Source organism: Capricornis sumatraensis, chromosome 1, assembly GCF_032405125.1.
Source record: "Capricornis sumatraensis isolate serow.1 chromosome 1, serow.2, whole genome shotgun sequence".
NCBI lineage: Eukaryota > Metazoa > Chordata > Mammalia > Artiodactyla > Bovidae > Capricornis > Capricornis sumatraensis.
Genome location: NC_091069.1, coordinates 187,609,876 through 187,627,203, shown reverse-complemented (window position 1 = coordinate 187,627,203; position 17,328 = coordinate 187,609,876). Strand labels below are relative to the sequence as shown.

The following is a 17,328-nucleotide window of genomic DNA, read 5'->3' as shown; positions in this document are numbered from 1 at the left end:
AAAAGGAAATAAATACACTTCAATACTCAAGTGCATACATTTAACGTTGAGAATTTTAAACTTTTCCGTCATCAGGAAATTCCTATGTACCAGATTCTCTTGTGAAAATCTTCACATAGTGCAGAACCAGTGTTAAACAGAAATAGCTGAGTTTATCTAACTCAATCTGAAAGCTAAGGTATTAAGTCACTCAAAAATGTTTCTAAGCTGTAAAAAATTTTTTAACAATTCCAAAAAAAAAAAAAAGCCACAAATGGTGACAGAACACACATTATTTTAATTAGCAACAAGAGTAAGATCCAAGGGTTGTTTCCATATACTTCCTTAAGCCCTACAGAAAAACTGAGGAAATACTAATTAAATCAACTCGTTATCTGCTGTGGTTTCCATAAGTCATAGCAAGTCACACTACTGTAACAAAATTATGTCAAAATAAAAACTTACGAGGTGAGTATGATCGAGATCTGGAACGTGATCTGTATCCTCCACGACTATAGTAGGGAGAAGGTGACCGTCTTCTGTAAAAAAATATCAAGACCATCTAAGATGCCACAGATCACAGATTGAAGTGACTGATCCCTTTATCAGTTTCCAAAACTAAAAGACCCTCAGCTGACCTTGAAAAACACTGCAGTAATAAGGTCTGTTTTAGTCCTAAGAATGCAGCACATTATCAGGCCCATACCAAAAACCCCTAACTATCAAAGAGGTTGAATCTGATCATCTGCTAGTTAACATTATATCTAACAAATTTAAACTGGGTTAGAGAAGAAAAAAATCATTACCACTAATTTTAACCACACCCTATGAATGAACACCCAAAATTTCATTCATAGTCTTCAGTGATTTAGTTTTGTGTTAAGATAAACTTGAATAATTACTTGCTTATTCTGAAATGCTTATAACAAGCTAATGAAACCATTAAGGATAAATAAGATTAAAATATTATGGATTCTTAGTTTATGCTATCATCTCTCATATTAAGGTATAAAATGGTACCACTGAGTAATAACAAGTACAAGCCCAATCTCTATAAACACAAATTGAGCCATGTACATTGTCATTTGAGTTCAGTTACAGTATTTTTATAAATTTCTCATGTATAAAATTTTGTGAATGCCATTTATAATTTATCAAAATATGAATAACAAATACCTTTATGTGAGCCCTTCTACTATTGTACAGATTTAAATCTTTCCCTGGCCAGTGATTACATTTAATGTTGAGAATTTTAAACTTTTCTGTCATCAGGAAATTCCTATGTACCAGATTCTCTTGTGAAAACTTTCATACAGAGCAGAACCCAATGTTAAACAGAAATCTTTTCCTGTACCTGTATATCTGATCCCTGTCTTGAGCAGCTCTCCATCCTCCTCCTCCTCCTCCTCCTCCTCTGTGAAGGCAGAAAACAAACAAACATTATAAATAGTTTTAAAAATGCACAATTCATACAATAAAATTAAAACAGAAGTGAAAGCTAGTTTCCTTTAAGCAATAGAGTTGCTTTTGCCACCCCTTTACAAACTGACATAGAGCTCTCCCTGGTGGTTAAAATGAGTATCATATTAAGGACTCTTAAGACTAATCTTTGCAGCCTCCACAAATAGAATCCCCTACATGTCAGTACAGAAATGCCACTTACGAAAGTTTGTCTGTGCTAAATGTCAGGACTGTCAACTTTCTAAAAATTACAGAATAGTGTGCAAAAAAAGACAACAGCTCACTACCACACCAAAATAGGGGATCAAGGATTAACTGTTATGGTCAATATTTACTACACAATTTACATTTTGACAAACAAGATCTAAATTACCTGCTGTTGCTTAAATAGAGAACTTTACTTCAACCCCCCAAAAATGTTCAATATTGTTAGTATTAATAATAAATCTTACCATTGTTATAGCAAACTAATCCTTAAATAATTATTTCTTTGGATTTTTCCAAGGATCAGTTTGCCCTGCCCTTCAACACAATTTCTCAGCTACCAACAAATTGCTTTATAAAGCAATGATATTAAAATCAGTTCATGAAACTCACTTTAAAAAACAAAAAGGGGGGTTCATCTATAATTTTATTGTCCCATTGGTTTACAACTTGGTGCTTTTAAAAATACACATACCCAAAAAAAAAGTATAACCATAAAATCCAGAGATTTCCCTGGTGGTCTACTGGTTTAATACTCCACCGTAGGGGGCACAGGTTTGGTTCCTAGTTGGGCGATCCACATGCTGTGAGTTGCCCCCAGAGGAGTGCATGGCAACCTACTCCAGTATTCTTGCCTGGAGGATCCCAAGGACAGAGGAGCATGGCGGGCTACAGTGCATAGGGTTGCAAAGAGTTGGAAACAACTGAAGCATCTTAGCACGCATGCCTTGAGTTGTAGGCAAAAAAAAAAAAAAATCCAGTTTAATCTCTGTATCTCCAATTTATTAAAGGTAAATACCTTTATCAAAGGCTAAAACAGTGCTGCTTTATGTTGCAACTGAACCATAAGAGCCGATTTGTCTTTCAACAACTTAAAACTTTTTATTTTGGTTAACATACCTGTACGATCTGCTGTAATAGTCCCGATCATCATAGCCTCGATCATATCCTCTGTCATAGTAATCTCGACGGCGTGAGCTGCCACTGTGAATAAGATTTTATACAAACTTGGTTTTACCTACATTAATACTTAATAGTTACCAGCGTGGGAAAACTGGTCTGGTTAGAATCATTTAATTACCCAGCAATGTCAAATATATGACATTTCTTTATGATAAAAGTAGGATGTGGTTAATCTATTACATGTCATCAGAATTTATGGTACTAACCGAATGCTTCTACTGAATATATTTATATTGAATTTAACTTTGAGTCAGCTGCCAAAAGCCTCCCTGTGCCCTGAAGTGAACTGTCAATATTTTGAGAACCTTGAAAACAAACTTACTAGGTAGGTCTCCCCATGTAAATTCCTGGTGTTGGAGTATGTGGTCTTTTCGTTATGGAGAAGTCAACTCTGATCCTACGTCCATCAAGCTCCATTCCATTGGCACGCTCTTTTGCCTTCAAAAGATATGTGAGTTGTTATATACATCATGAACGAAGTCCCAAATTATCTATAAATAAAACCCAACTACATGTTTCAGTTAGGCCAGAGCATTATATCTGACAATTAGTAAGTTTTTCTGCCTATCAAATCTTTACTTACAAAAGATAGCCTAGAAAAGTTCATTAAAAAAAAAAAGCCACCCATGAGCGCCAACTTAAGCCATGAAATATTTTAAATTACTGTACCAACTATAGATTTGACAGTACCTGTAGGTCTGTGACCCATTAGCTAAGAATTTGAACAGGTGTGTGGCGGGGATCAAAGTAGTATTTCATCAGAAATGAAATTCAAAATTAAGTGACCATGACTGAAACAAAGCCCCACTCATTAATCTGCCTTTTATATGGATTTTACATTACAGTGGCAAGGTTGAAAAGCTGTCATTGAGCTCTTATGGCTCCCAAAGCCCAAAATATTTACTGTCTAATCCTTTATACAAATTTGAGGACCCCTGCTAATGGAAGCAAAGAGCTAGGATGAAAGCTTGAATTACATATAGTTTCAAACATTAAAATGAAAATATACTGTACCTAAGAAAAATAATACCCCATCCCAAAGACATAGCCATTTATTCACAGTTTAAAGAAACACCTCTCTATCTAAATAGAGTTTAGGTTTCTAATTCCAATTATGCTATTTTCTAGTTTGATTGTTTTAAGCCTCAAGGCAGTTTCTGGCATTACTGATTTAGATACAAAATATACTGTCTTTCAGAAAGGGAACTGTGGTTCTGTGGAACACACACACAAAAAGTAGAGAAACGAAGAAGCCGATCCCATAAGTAACCTTGAACAAATATTAACATTTTCCACATCAATTATTACCAAAATGAAGTTGAATGAAATCTTAAAGCATTTCTTAAATCTCTTAAATTATAACCACTTGCATTCAGCTTTTAATTCTTCCTTTAGCAGATGGGCTTACTCTATTCATTTAATTTTATTTAGAGCTCAAAATTATTCATCTCAATATTAACCTCAGATGGCTTGTCATTAAGTTTCTCAAGATTCTCCCCTCCTTATACTGTCCTTGGAGATGACTTTAGCTATCATCCCCATGTATCTGAAGTTCAAATTTCTTAAATGGGCCAGGAGTCACACATTATTTTAGTCTCTGTAAAAAAAAATTTTAGGGAGGTCCCGGGAGGTCCAATATTTAGGACTTGGTGCTTTCACTGCCGTGGCCCAGGTTCAATCCCTGGTTGGGAAACCAAGATCCCATAAGCCTCAAGGCCAAAAAAAAAATTACTTCTTATGTTTTACCTCAACATCCAAAACATAAAGTCACTTGCCAGAATACAATCAAAACCAGTTCCTTTCTCCTGAATCATATTATCACTTTTTAATATTTTCTTTCATTTTAGAAAGTAATCTGATGTAAACACTCATTAAATATTCCAAACTGGACTATTAATATTTTTCTATTTTAGAAATATGTGTATCTAGGCACACATCTGGAAACAGTTGACTATATTTGAATTTACTTCAAATAAAATGGTGGAAGAGACTGAGTTGGAATTTAGAACCCAACTGTCACTTTGCTGTTATGCTACAAATCTTTGAAATTTCCACATTAAAAGATTTTTAAGTTCCAATTATAGACTTTAGTATATATTCCCAGAAGAATGCATTTCATTCAGATCAAGCTATATATAGATACTAAAAAGGCCTCCCTGGTAGCTCTTCAGCTGGTCAAGAACCCATCTGCAATGCAGGAGACCCCAGTTCGATTCCTGGGTCCCCTGGAGAAGGGAACAGCTACTCACTTCAATATTCTGGCCTGGAGAATTCCATGGACTGCATAGTCCATGGGATTGCAAAGAGTCTGACATGACTATCGACTTACTAAAGCCAAAGTCATCAAAGGAAGAATAGTTAAAGACTCTGTATGTGTGTGTGTAAAAGTGAAAGCGTGTGCATATACTTTTTTTTACACAAAGGTACAAGACTTTTACTTACTTCCTTGGCATCATCTACATTTTCAAAGTATACAAAGGCAAATCCTCTTGAACGTCTAGACTGCTGGTCATATACAATAGATACATCAGCAATTGGGCCATATTTAGAGAACACTTCTCTTAGATCTCTTTCTGTAGTGTACAAGCTCAATCCAAAGACTCCAAGACAACAGTTAGGATCAGGATTTGCCTAGAAATAGAAAAATATATTAAAAAAAAAAACTTAAAAGCATCACAGATCAAATTTACCCCCCAAAGAACTGTCACTAATATGAAATGATAACAATGAAATAAACGTATTTTAAAAGTAATGTTACATTAGCACCACAAGCACGTATGCAGAGAACTACTGTCTCTATAAGCCGGGGCAAGAGGAGAGGTACAACTTCAAGATGGTGAACTAAGATATACCATTCACACAATAGGAGGCTGTAGACTGCCAAAGAGATACCGAAGTACATTTAGCTTCATTTCTATAGAAAAATCATAAGTGTTCAAATGTACGTACTAGTGAAACCACAGATGGATACCAAACTTTTTAAAAACAGATATTAAGCAGCGTCAACTATTGTAAGCTGAATAAATTTATGTAATAAACTAAATGTTGCTGACATCCCAGTTGCCGTGAGTTTGCTTAAAGGTTTCACTACTTCGCACATACATTTTATAGTTAAATTCCACCCCACTTTCAAAAACATACACTCCTTATAGGTCTACTTGTATATTATTCAATAAACCCACAATAGGAACACACTAAATGCCATCTCATTTGTAACTTCTCATGGAAGACAAGCAAAGCTTTAAAACTGGAAAGAAACTTGCTTAAAACTAAATGGGAAAATCATAGCGTATTTTAAAGCATATTAAACCCAGAAAACTTGAACAATAGTATGGAACATAGATATATGATCTAACTATATTAACCGTAATGCAAAGAATTTATTTGATGTGCTGTTAATGTGACAGGATCTCAAATGTGATCAACAGCTCAAATGTAGACCATATGTGGGAAATAACTTTTAAGAAGAAAAAAATCTCCCAACACTGAAAAGGCTCTAGAGAAAAATCAGGCTAAAGCTCCACCATCAAAAGTTATCAGTTTTAAATTACAGAACAAAACACCAAAAACAGAGGGGAATATATTATGCGTTAATTGTAAAAGTGGCTTCATACAGTGTTCACTGCTTCAGAAACAATTGTTTTCATCTTACCCGATTCCCAACATGACGCCGGCGAGTAGACATGGGAGAATGACTGTGGCTATGCCGTCTTCGATAATCTCTGCTGTAAGATCTGCTACGAGATCTTCTATGGGACCGGGACCGAGATCGTGACCTTGTATAATGCCTCCGAGAACTTCTTCTGGATCTAGACCTGAAAGACAAAGGCTTCAAGGTTATGACTGAATAGCTGACAGCAAGATATGGCTTTTAATTCTTTCAATCCTTTATTCTAAAGTTAAGCTTCCAAAGGTAAAACACACAATCCAGGTATATAGTGGGATCAATACCTTTCTTTTGTATATTGTCACTTCTGTGCTAGAAGAGTTCCAAAACCACCACTAACTAAAGCTCCCTTCCATCATATCTTAAATAAGAGATTAAACAACACAGTATCTATTAAAAATTATAAAACATGCAACATTCCATACTAGCCTGATTTGTGCCCACCTTTACCCTTCACAGTACCATCCTTCATTTTTAAGCTTCTTACATTATGCCCATTATTGACTTATGATAACATCATCATTACAAGCAGTATTCTCCAGCAGTGTTTTAAAATCAACCAGTTGCTCTTAACTACAGTGATCATATGAACTGTCATCTAACCCAGGAAGAATACAGTGTGAGAGAGAAAAGGGGCACTGTTAATTATGCCTGACAGTAGGCATCGAGCTGGGGCTGACCTGGGCAAACCAGGATATATAGCCTACACTTGAACATTAAAAAAAAAAAAAAAGTGCTGTGTTAAGGTTTTTTAATAGTATATTTGTCATACTAGACTACACCTATTTATCAAGAATTGCAGTTACTAAAAGCCAATGCTCTACAGTTTTTGCCATACTAATTAAGGGGTTCATGTAAACTGAATCCTCACAACAATTCTGAAGAACTGGTACTATTGCTAATTCATCTTTTATAGATAAGGAAGTTAAGATTGAAAAGGTTAAGTAATCTGCCCAAGCCAGAAAAAAACAGAGGTAAGATATGAACCCTAACACCAAAAGCCCAGGCTCTTAGCCACTTAGTCTTCTATCTCCCAGAACTTAACAATTAAGTTCATTTCTAGTACCAATATTAAATAAGCCAACAAATGATCTAACCCTCTCTATCTTCCTAGTTTACAAAACCACACACCAGTTTGAAAGCTAAGAGTAACAAGAAAATCCCAAGACAGTCTTTCTTACCTAGATTCAGATCTGGACCTGGACTTTGATCTGGAACGCCTGGAATCTTCCTTGGAGCGAGACCTTGCAGGGGTATGCCTTGCAGATTTCCCAGATCCATGAGCACTTCCACTTCTGGAAGCAGAACGGGATTCCTACACGTAGATGTCAAAAGTTTAATTTGTATACTTTCTGGGCAACTTTAAAAACAAATAAGCTGTGGTGAGATAAATGGTGAGGGAAAGCAATCCCCTTCCAAGATAAGAAAACATAGGTAAGGGCAGAACTGAATATACCTGGTATAATAGTTACGTTGCTCCAATTGACATAAGCCAATTAACTTGAACTTCCACCTTTCTTGGGGAGCAGGGATAAGAGTTAACTGACCCCACTCTCTTCAGAAATGGGTGCCAAAGCCAAGCAGTTAAGGGAACTGCCCAAGGATTGTTTTGGGAATGTTACTCCGTAAAGACTGGGGTGAGAAAGAACCTTATTAACTATGACACCTATACTTCATACCTATTATTTCAGTCAAACTGCCATCAATTAAAAAAAAAAAACCCTATGAAATTTGTAAAATTTACTTTATTTTCAACATTTATTGCTGAGTGGAGAAAAAAGACAAGGACACTACTGTTTCAAGTCACAGAGGAAGACAGAAACCTAGAGAACAAGGAGCAGCTTGAAAGAGACTAGATCTGTAGACCCTGTCCATCCAACTATGTAGGAAGCCCTTACGGATCTCAAAGCAACCAGATGAAGCTACAGTCGAAAGACGGTGAATGAACTGCAGAGGTAAGAATTAAGAGGGTACCAGAGATTTTCCTCAGCTAAGTGTAGATGAGCCAGGGCCAATCGATGGGAAACTGGGAATAAGCAGTTAGAAAAGTTACATACAAAAAGGACATATTAAAACTGAAACAGTTCAGATCACAAGCTCTTAATCTAGGTTCAGGAAGGGAAGTTCAGGAACTGTATGTAAAAAACAAAATCTAGATATATACTTTATACCTAAGCTTTCTCCTATCCTAACTGTGACTAGCTGGTAGGTAGGTTGTACAAAAACAAAATCTCTCAAAGGAACTAGCAAACAAATGGGTAAACAGGATAACTAGTTTGGTGAACCAAAGACATATAATTAGAGAAAAAAGCTAAAGGAATGCTCTGCCAAGACACCAAAATAGAAATGGTGGAAAAGACAACAATTAACTCAGTCTGACAGCTAACCAAGATATCAAACAAAACAATATTTCAGGTTATCCACCTTCATCAAATTTAAAAGTATTAATCTCATGAATCTTCCTGCCCAACACAGAATAAAAATGGCTAGACTCAAAAGGAATCAACATTACAGTTAAGTCACTGTAGGGAACAATCAATGTTGAAGTGGCATAAAACTTTATCACAAGAGACTTCCCTGTGTGGCAGACTTGCAGAATACACTCCAGCCATTCTCAAGATAAAGGTAGAAAATTCATCTAAATCACAGCCCAAAACATTCTGGAATACGTTCTGTGACTTAAGAGAACAGTGGAGAAAATTTAGAAGATCTTTCCTATGATGCTTAAGGACAAAACTTACATGCAATACAGAAGAAACAAGGCTTAAAGTAACTCAGTGGGCAAAATGAATTCTGGTCTCTATACCCCAAATGACTAAATTTCAAAGTCACACATGGTATGAACTGGCATGAAACATGGCTACTCTCCCTTCCTGCCATGAGTTAATAAAGAGAGTCAAAGTAAAAGATGACACCCGTAATTATTAGTGAAAATAGCTACTTTTATCCTCAAGGAATGATGAAAGCACTACGGCTTTGCTTTGAGGACCCCAACTAACAATCCCTTGACTTTCTCTGGCAAATATTCTGGACATTTAAAAGCACAGTTCTCTTCTCCTGGGATAAAGAGGTTCTCAAATTGGGGATGCAGTTTCTGCAATCATTCAACAGGCAAAAACTAATCTAGAAGATAAGGTAGAAAGAGGGATTCCAACACCTTTGTTTATTCTAATGCTAGAAAGATGACTTTATAGAAAGACTATGACCTTTAGTGGAAACAAAAGAAAGCAATCTGCTCTAGCAGGGAGAGAATATGGGTGCCTCACAGTAAGAGTTGAAAGATTACCAATAAAATAACTATAGTTATCAGAAATCAGTTCGTCTAGGGATCTGGAAAAAAAGAGTAGGAAGTCAAGATCCTCTTTTAAGCCTCTTGCTTCAGTAGAACAGAAAAGCCTTATTCTAAGCTGAGGTGCTTTACCAATCTGTTCACCAAGAAAGAAAAGAAAGTCCTTATAGCCTCAGAATAAATTTTAAGGAGGTTTCTAGCAGATCAAGGGTCAAAAATAACAGTATTTGTGAAATTATAAGACTTTTCACTCAACCTCTAAAACTAATTGGCTATATGCAGATGTATTTTATGAACAATCATTTCCCAGACCAGTAATAGGAGAAACCACTGGAACACTAAGTCTTCTGTACTGACAGTTGTTAGGCTAACACAGAAACACTATCCCTACCGCCTACCTTTCATATCAGAGATAGTCTTAAAGTTAAATAAACCCTTTTGCAATTATGTTGGCTATTAATTGGTTTGGAAATATATGCAAGGATATTTAGCCTGTCTAGAAGGCCAAATCTAAAAGCATAAAGTTAGCTTTAACCCTTGGTCCATGGTTACATCTGTAAAATCAGCTAGAAAAGCCCCTAAACACGAAAAAAATTCAAAGGCCACTTTCAGGGCTCACAAAACTCTTCAATGCTAACACATTAAAACCCTACCAATACCTCAAGGGAAAGGATCATAAATGTAAAGTTAGCATGAACAACACAACCAAAAATTCCCTGAAAACCACACAGGGAATCAAATTCTTACAAACTGAATCTTAGTCATGTACTAATCAATAGGGAACACATCAGGGAGAAACAAACTCAGCCTTCCAACAAAATACCAGCCAGTATCTCCCTATTCTGAGAATGACAGAATCTTAAAAAAACTTTTTGAAAGAGATGAAAGTAGAAATAACCATCCAAACTGCTAGGTTTCTCACATATTTTAAAAACTAGATGCAATAAAGTAGATCTTCAACAAAGGCTCTTACAGATATATATTAAGTCTACTGAGCATTTAAAAATAGATCCCCAACTAGAGCTTATTTTAGTAGGTCTGGAGTTGGGCATCTGCATTTCTTTAAAAACACCATACACATTTGTGATGCTTATTTAAGTCTCACTGACTAATTTCAAGTTTTATGCTTATTTATTTGGTTTTTTCAACATTTTCCTGAAACCCTGTTTTCTGTCACCTTCTCTGCCCCCACCTCCCCACCCTGTCATTTATTAGCCATCCTGAGGGCATGTATCTTACGCTTGCCCCAGGACAAGAGGTCTGTTTCCGGCTACTACCCAGGCAGGAGGTGGAGAGAGGCACACTCAGACTCAAAGATGCTTTGGCCAAAGGGGGGCAGAAACCTGAATGGATGAGATGGGCCACTAGCATCAATGTTTACTTTTGCTTTACACCTTTCCAGCTTTTGTAATATAAACAAACTCCAAAATACTTCTTCCCCTTAAAAGACTAACAGATACTTTCTCTTTCAGATGCCAAGGACTTTTCAGGTCTCCTGATAAAGAATCAATGAGCTTGAATAAAGATACAACATCCATTCACATCACTTGCCTCAGCCTAATCTGTAAGTAATTCAGAATGCAAAACTAACACTACCAATTTAGTGTTATTAGTTTATACGTGGCAAGTTCTACAAATTATCAGGGCAAATGATGGAAACTATAAATGGGTGTAATCTTCTGCTTGCAAGATACAGAATTGAAAAAGCACAAATTTGACATAAATAGGCCCTGAAGTATCAGAAACTGAATCCCTCTAAAAAGTCATTTAAGACACTGCCCCAAGAGTTACGAGGTTCAAAAACTCTCTAATTTTAGGCTATCTTAATTTCAAGGAAAAGTGATAGCCTTAGTTTTCCTGATAGAGTAGAAGCTATCTGTTGGTTGCCTACTACTGGGTATTATTTTGACACATGAACTTTCCCCATCCAACTGAAAGTAACAACACTGCACCAATCATTTGACTCTTCTGTTCAGTTAAAACAAGCATACAGAAAAGGGAAATGACAGAACTTTTGAGTCTATTTTTCCAGTAAGTGGTAGGAGTAGAGAACCAGAAACAAAGCTACTTTATGATCTGTTATCTCTCACACCATTTTAACAGTTAATAGCAGAAATTGAGAAAAGGGAATAAGGCACTTACTGTTACTGCCACTGTTGAGTTAGGTATCCTGTTCACTTATATGACCTGTCTCATTCTAAGGGAAGCCCCTACAACTTTTTAGCAGTAACCCCAGTCATTCAGCTGGAATAAGCATTAAACAAAGAATTAAGAATCATCTTGTGAATTTAGCACACATGCATCTTAAAGTTAGGGCCTAAATGGTCATAGTTTTCCACTATTGCCATCTAAAAAGAAATTCATTTTCATAAATGCCAAAAGGAAGGATCCCGTCCAATGGATTTTGGGGGTTTGGTTCTATAACCATCCTGGTAACATTCTTTAGGAAAACTTACAACATTCTCCTTATACTGATCTGTACTGAAGGATAGGGGTCAGTACATTGAGTCCAGAGAGGGTGGCCTAGGCCACCTACTTCAATTCTGGAAGTACTCACGCCCCAGGACCAGCAATGTCAGAGATGAAAAATCCAGGAGACAACATGAAGCCGGCTGTTACCCAAATCGGAGAGCTCATTCCTGCCTCCTATTTGACTACAAAGGGTTATTTTTTTAAAAGTTGCATTTCAGTCAGTTCACTAAGAAGTTAAAATTAGAATTACCTAATTTAAACGTTTCCCCTGGAAGGCACTTCTTTACCCTGTATATATTTCTTCTATTAAACAAATAATGCATGCATGTTTAGCAAAATATACAGGGACACATAAACAGACTAGTAATTACTTAGCGTAGTGCTTTCTGATTCCAGATTACTTCTTATCTTAACTTCATTTTTATTTCTTTTCTTCATTCTTCCGTTTCAAATTCTGACTTCTTTCATCTTCCCCACTTCACACAAATTGCTCAATATTCTACAAGTGGGACTTCTGGTCTGATAATTAGCATGCATTCTTTCTTTTATTTTTTCAAATTTCAGCTTCACTTATTCCTGAGCTTCAAATACTCATTTATAAAACTTGTCAAATGACGACTTCCGCATTTTCCTTCTTCAACATTAACCTTAATAGAAAAAGAACAGGATGAAGAATATTTTAAAACTCCAGGATAAAAGCCAGTGCCAAAACTGAAACTAGAAAAAAAATCCCTCTTGCTTTGGATTTTTTAGAAAAACTAAAATATGCAGCTCAAAAATCTGAAACTAGTTTCCTGCTGATTCTAAAATATAGTCAATCTCATTTGTGTACTCCATGTAGATTTATCATGCTTAAGCTGAAATGTGAAGTGCGCAACTGAACATTTACTGTTCATCTAACATTAAGAACTATAATTACATTTCACACTTCTTACTTATTGTATTCATCAATAGAAAGTATGTTAAGTGTCAAAAGCACATCTCTAGTCAAAAAATGACACATTAATACAAAAGTGCAAGAAAGGAAAAGCACGGACAATTCATTTGCACACTTATGACAAGGCTCAGGGTTGAAGAGGTCTACAAACTGTGACTAAGGTCAAGATATGTATTTAATGTCACACTTTTTAACTGAAAAAGTAGCCTGTAGAAAAACAATGTCAGGGAATTTGAAAATTTGGACTAATGTTTAACCCACCCCTAGAAAGCTGCCCTAGTGAGATTTTATAATATGAATGGCCCAAACTTACTAACTTAAAACTAAAGCATAAAAAGACCAAATCAAGTCAACCAACTATTGTATGCAAGGAGCTGTGAAGGAAGCAGAGCAAACTTGAATCCAACTGCGGAGTTTTCAAAGAATTTTTGGTAAATGCAGCCCCCCAATGATTATTAAAATCTTCCGCAGTCTAAAGGAGCAACTCTACTTTTAAAGGTGGCAATGTTGTGGATAAAACTGCAGCTCATCTCCTGAAATTATTAAAAAGACTCAATATCACTTAAAAGATCAATAAGTTGAAGTGTCTGTTGAACATCCTCAACAAAATAACGCTCTACTGAAACATCCTAGTTTTCTTGTACTTCACACTTTATGATCCTTCACTGTCAACTTCCTCTCCTAGTTTTTTCCTGAAAATAAAACTTTCCTTAGGAAAAGAAAAAAAAAAGAGAGAGAAGTCCTTTATACCTATCTGATCACAAAGACAACCATGCATGGCTGTGATGGAAGTGTTATGATGTCTTTTCTAAGAGGGTAAGCATAATCTTCAGTCTAGTTTTTCAAAGTCAATTATTGCTTATTTAATCCAGGAAAAAAAACATTTTTTAAGCTTTTTACTTAAAGGAGTCACAGTAATTGTTTTCTCTTAATATCCATCACTAAAATGTAATGGGAAATGTTTACTGGCAGCACAATTGTAATCGTGGAATCAGAATGCCCAAGCAGGTTTCCGTTAAGGCCTCCTAAACTTTAAATATATATACAGGGCTTAGGTTCAGAAAATGCTGAAGAGGCCAAAGCTCTAGATATGACAATTTTTCAATATGAATGCCTTCCTGCTGTTATTTCACTACCCCTTCCCAATCTTCTTTATATTTGAAGAACAAAATAAGTTGCTAGATAATACAAGCATTAGATTTCTTCAAACTCAGCTAAGTTGAGGTGGCCAATCAACAAAACCAGAACACCAACTACTGGGCTAATGTTAAACACATATTAAGAGGTCCTACTTAGAAATAAGCAGAAATTTGTCTCACCACCAACACAATTTTTGTTAAAATCATTCTAATGGTTGTAACTGGAATTTATGCAACATTAATAAGTGCAAACTCATTAGGTTGACTAGATAGTATTTTAATAACTGGGATGGGCTAAGGAAAACTCATGATTATGCTATAAAAAAAATCAATGCTCATATCAACATTAAGGACTATTTTCTTTCTGCAGCTAAACTCTCCAGAAGTTTGGAGAGAAAAATCCTCAAAGACTGAGAATATGTTCTGAAAAAACTATCATGACAAGCCTAAATCAGCTCTAACCCCATGCTTTTAAAAGATCCCTTGCAAAAACAGTAGGCTCTGAATATACATTCATAAATGTTCAGTACTTTGCAGCAGAAATGCCAAGTATGTTTTATTACTACTTTTAAGTCTATTATCTCAGCACAAAAACCATTGCAAAAAAAAAAAGGGTCCTCATCCATGCTGTCATATTCAGCAATTGTATTGATAAAAATCAGAATATAACCTCCAAAACCCAATTCAAAGCAAAGATTTTTGAGAATCTGAAAACTAATGTTCTGTAATGAAGAATTCCTCCCCTACTTAAAAACAAGACTAAATGACAATACCTAATTCTGTTCTGTGTGACCCACCCCCCTCAAAAAAGCAAAACACTTAAAATTACCCAACTTCAACCACCACCTCATCACTGTATTTTATGAGGAAATAAAGCAATTATGTGTTAAAAAAAAAAGATAAATATAACACACATGCTAAGGCTCAAAAGATATACACAGCTGTAGCCCTGTCCTCTTGGGCGAAATGTAAAAAAAAAAAGTAAAAAAACTATGAAAGTACTAGTATTTATCATTTAGGTTTGGGATTTTATTGGAGATAAAGAATGGACAAGGCTGTACAAAGCAAATTCCATTTAACATTATCTTTCATCATCTGATTTCTTGTTCAATCTCGACAAAACCAGTACTTACCTTGCAACCACTTGTATTTTCAGTTTCAAAGTGCCACCTTCTAATTCTGGACCATATCCACAATATTAAATCATTCTTAATTAAAACCACCAAAAATATTCTTCAACTTGGTTTCAAGAGACTTGTTTGTTGCCTTACCAGGCTCAAACTGAAACAAAACTATCTCCTCCCACTCAACATTAATTCTCTATTTAAGGAACTTGGTGCAATGGCTACAACCCTTTGGGAAGAAAAAGGCTGAGAACTATTTCCTCCCACTCAACATTAATTCTCTATTTAAGAAACTTGGTGCAATGGCTACAACCCTTTGGGAAGAAAAAGGCTTAGATGTTTCAGCTTTGAAAATTACTAAAAATTCAAAAAGACAACCCTAAGATTAAGCAGAAGAGGAGAAACTGCAGAGTATGAAAGGCAGTTTGATGGGATGGTATACAAATGCCATTCATCTCTACAAAGAAGACTAAAGGTAATATACCTACATTGTAAACCCATTACTTCCCCCCAAATAAGCAATACTCTACCAGTGTATGTATCATAATCTTGACAGCAAGACAAATTAAAAAGACTCGGTCTTTTAAGTATTTACAATACTTACAATTTTTTTTTTTTACAATTTACAATATTTACAGTACTGCTTCCTCACTTAATTACTGGTTTCTGTAGGTAAACACCCAATTGTAGAAAAAAAAGAAGTTACAGTTATGAGGGTAGAGCATCAAACCAGTGCCAAGGCCAAACTTCACCACACCCTAAACTGTGAACACAATTAAGCCATAGCATTTATCACCTCCCTTCCCATTACCATACACCTTTACACTTGGCTACAAGACCCTATCATGTTCTTATTCTCCCAAATCTTGACAGAACAGATCTAAGACCATCTCTTCTTTCCAAAGGTGCTAGCCAACTTCTCTGCAAAAAAAAAACATGAGAAATTTTGGGGAATTACTGGAAAGAACTTGAATTCGAATGAGTAATATCTTACTTTAACGTGGGTTTGGCCAGGTCAGGGAAGTCAGCTCTAACCAGAAACAAATCCCGATACGGATAAAAGATATAGTCTGCAGTAACCGAAAAATTCAGGAATGCACCCTAGCTGCACATTTAAAACAAAGAAACACAAAAAAACACATCTCTAAGTGTCAATATTCACCCAATAAGTAAACATGCTATAAACAACCGAACTGAAGGTGATTTATTGCTTTCACCTCCTCTACTCCGGTCTGGTTAGGACTAAAAGGAGAAAAAAAAAAACTTCTAAAGTGGCAGCAGGGCCACGAGGAGGTGGTGGTGATTTTAATATTACATTATCACTAGCTGATTAGATTAATAGGTGTTAAGTGATTTACACTAATAATTTGCAAGGTCTGAAAACTTAAGTGTTAGTCACTCAATCGTATCCGACTCTCTGCAACCCCATGGACTGTGTAGCCTGCCAGACTCCTCTGTCCATGGTGGGTTGCCATTCCCTTCTTTAGGGCATCTTTCCAACCCAGGGATCGAACCGGGTCTCCCGCAGGGCAGAAAGTTTAGAGTGGAATCAAAGTAATTTTTCAGGCTCTTGATAAGCTATTCATAGCAGCCAAGTACAAGATCACTACCCTGCACGCAACAATTTCCCCGCTGTTTTCAGGCACTTCCAAAAGAAGTTTTTAGCCAATCAGACCTGACTGGTCTACCTAATGCTTTTTGTGGCACTGTATTTAAACTATTTCATTGAGCTTTACGGTTTTGCCAAGCACTCTTTGGGAGTCCCAGTGTTTGTTTTAGGTCTAGTCTAACCACTTCAGGTTCCAATAAACCAACTGGAAAGCAATCTACAGACAAAAAAAAGGCCAAAGAAAACAATGTGGAAGTACTCCACATCGTCGAAGGTCAGAGATCTCTTCCAAGTCAAGACGCTTAAGTAAGACATAACATCAATCTGTAACATGTACCTTTATTATTTCTCTTCCGCCGTAAGAGTTTGTTGAATAACCCTATGTAACAACATTGTGAGGTTAACTAGGATGTATATTCTACTAACAGAAAGAAAATACCAATTCAAAAGCTTGGTTAGTGGGACGATAAAGTCTCTTGAGCTG

At 36.0% G+C, this 17,328-nt stretch overlaps 1 protein-coding gene across 1 annotated transcript; it reads right to left on the bottom strand.

Annotated features, from left to right (window-relative positions):
* Positions 1-427: 427 nt before the first annotated feature.
* On the bottom strand, positions 428-12,200 carry TRA2B (transformer 2 beta homolog). Its single transcript, XM_068968684.1, has 8 exons — positions 12,183-12,200; positions 7,456-7,589; positions 6,260-6,422; positions 5,050-5,238; positions 2,930-3,045; positions 2,545-2,628; positions 1,334-1,393; positions 428-518 (listed from the first exon to the last, which is right to left on the bottom strand). The coding sequence occupies exons 1-8, from the start codon at positions 12,198-12,200 to the stop codon at positions 428-430; spliced, it is 855 nt and encodes a 284-aa protein (XP_068824785.1).
* Positions 12,201-17,328: the final 5,128 nt, after the last annotated feature.

Coding starts and splice junctions, on each gene's coding strand:
- TRA2B (XM_068968684.1), bottom strand. Junction 5,239..6,259: donor GGCGTCATGTTGGGAATCGG/GTAAGATGAAAA, acceptor TTCTATTTCTAG/GCAAATCCTGATCCTAACTG. Junction 2,629..2,929: donor TACATGGGGAGACCTACCTA/GTAAGTTTGTTT, acceptor TCTTATTCACAG/TGGCAGCTCACGCCGTCGAG.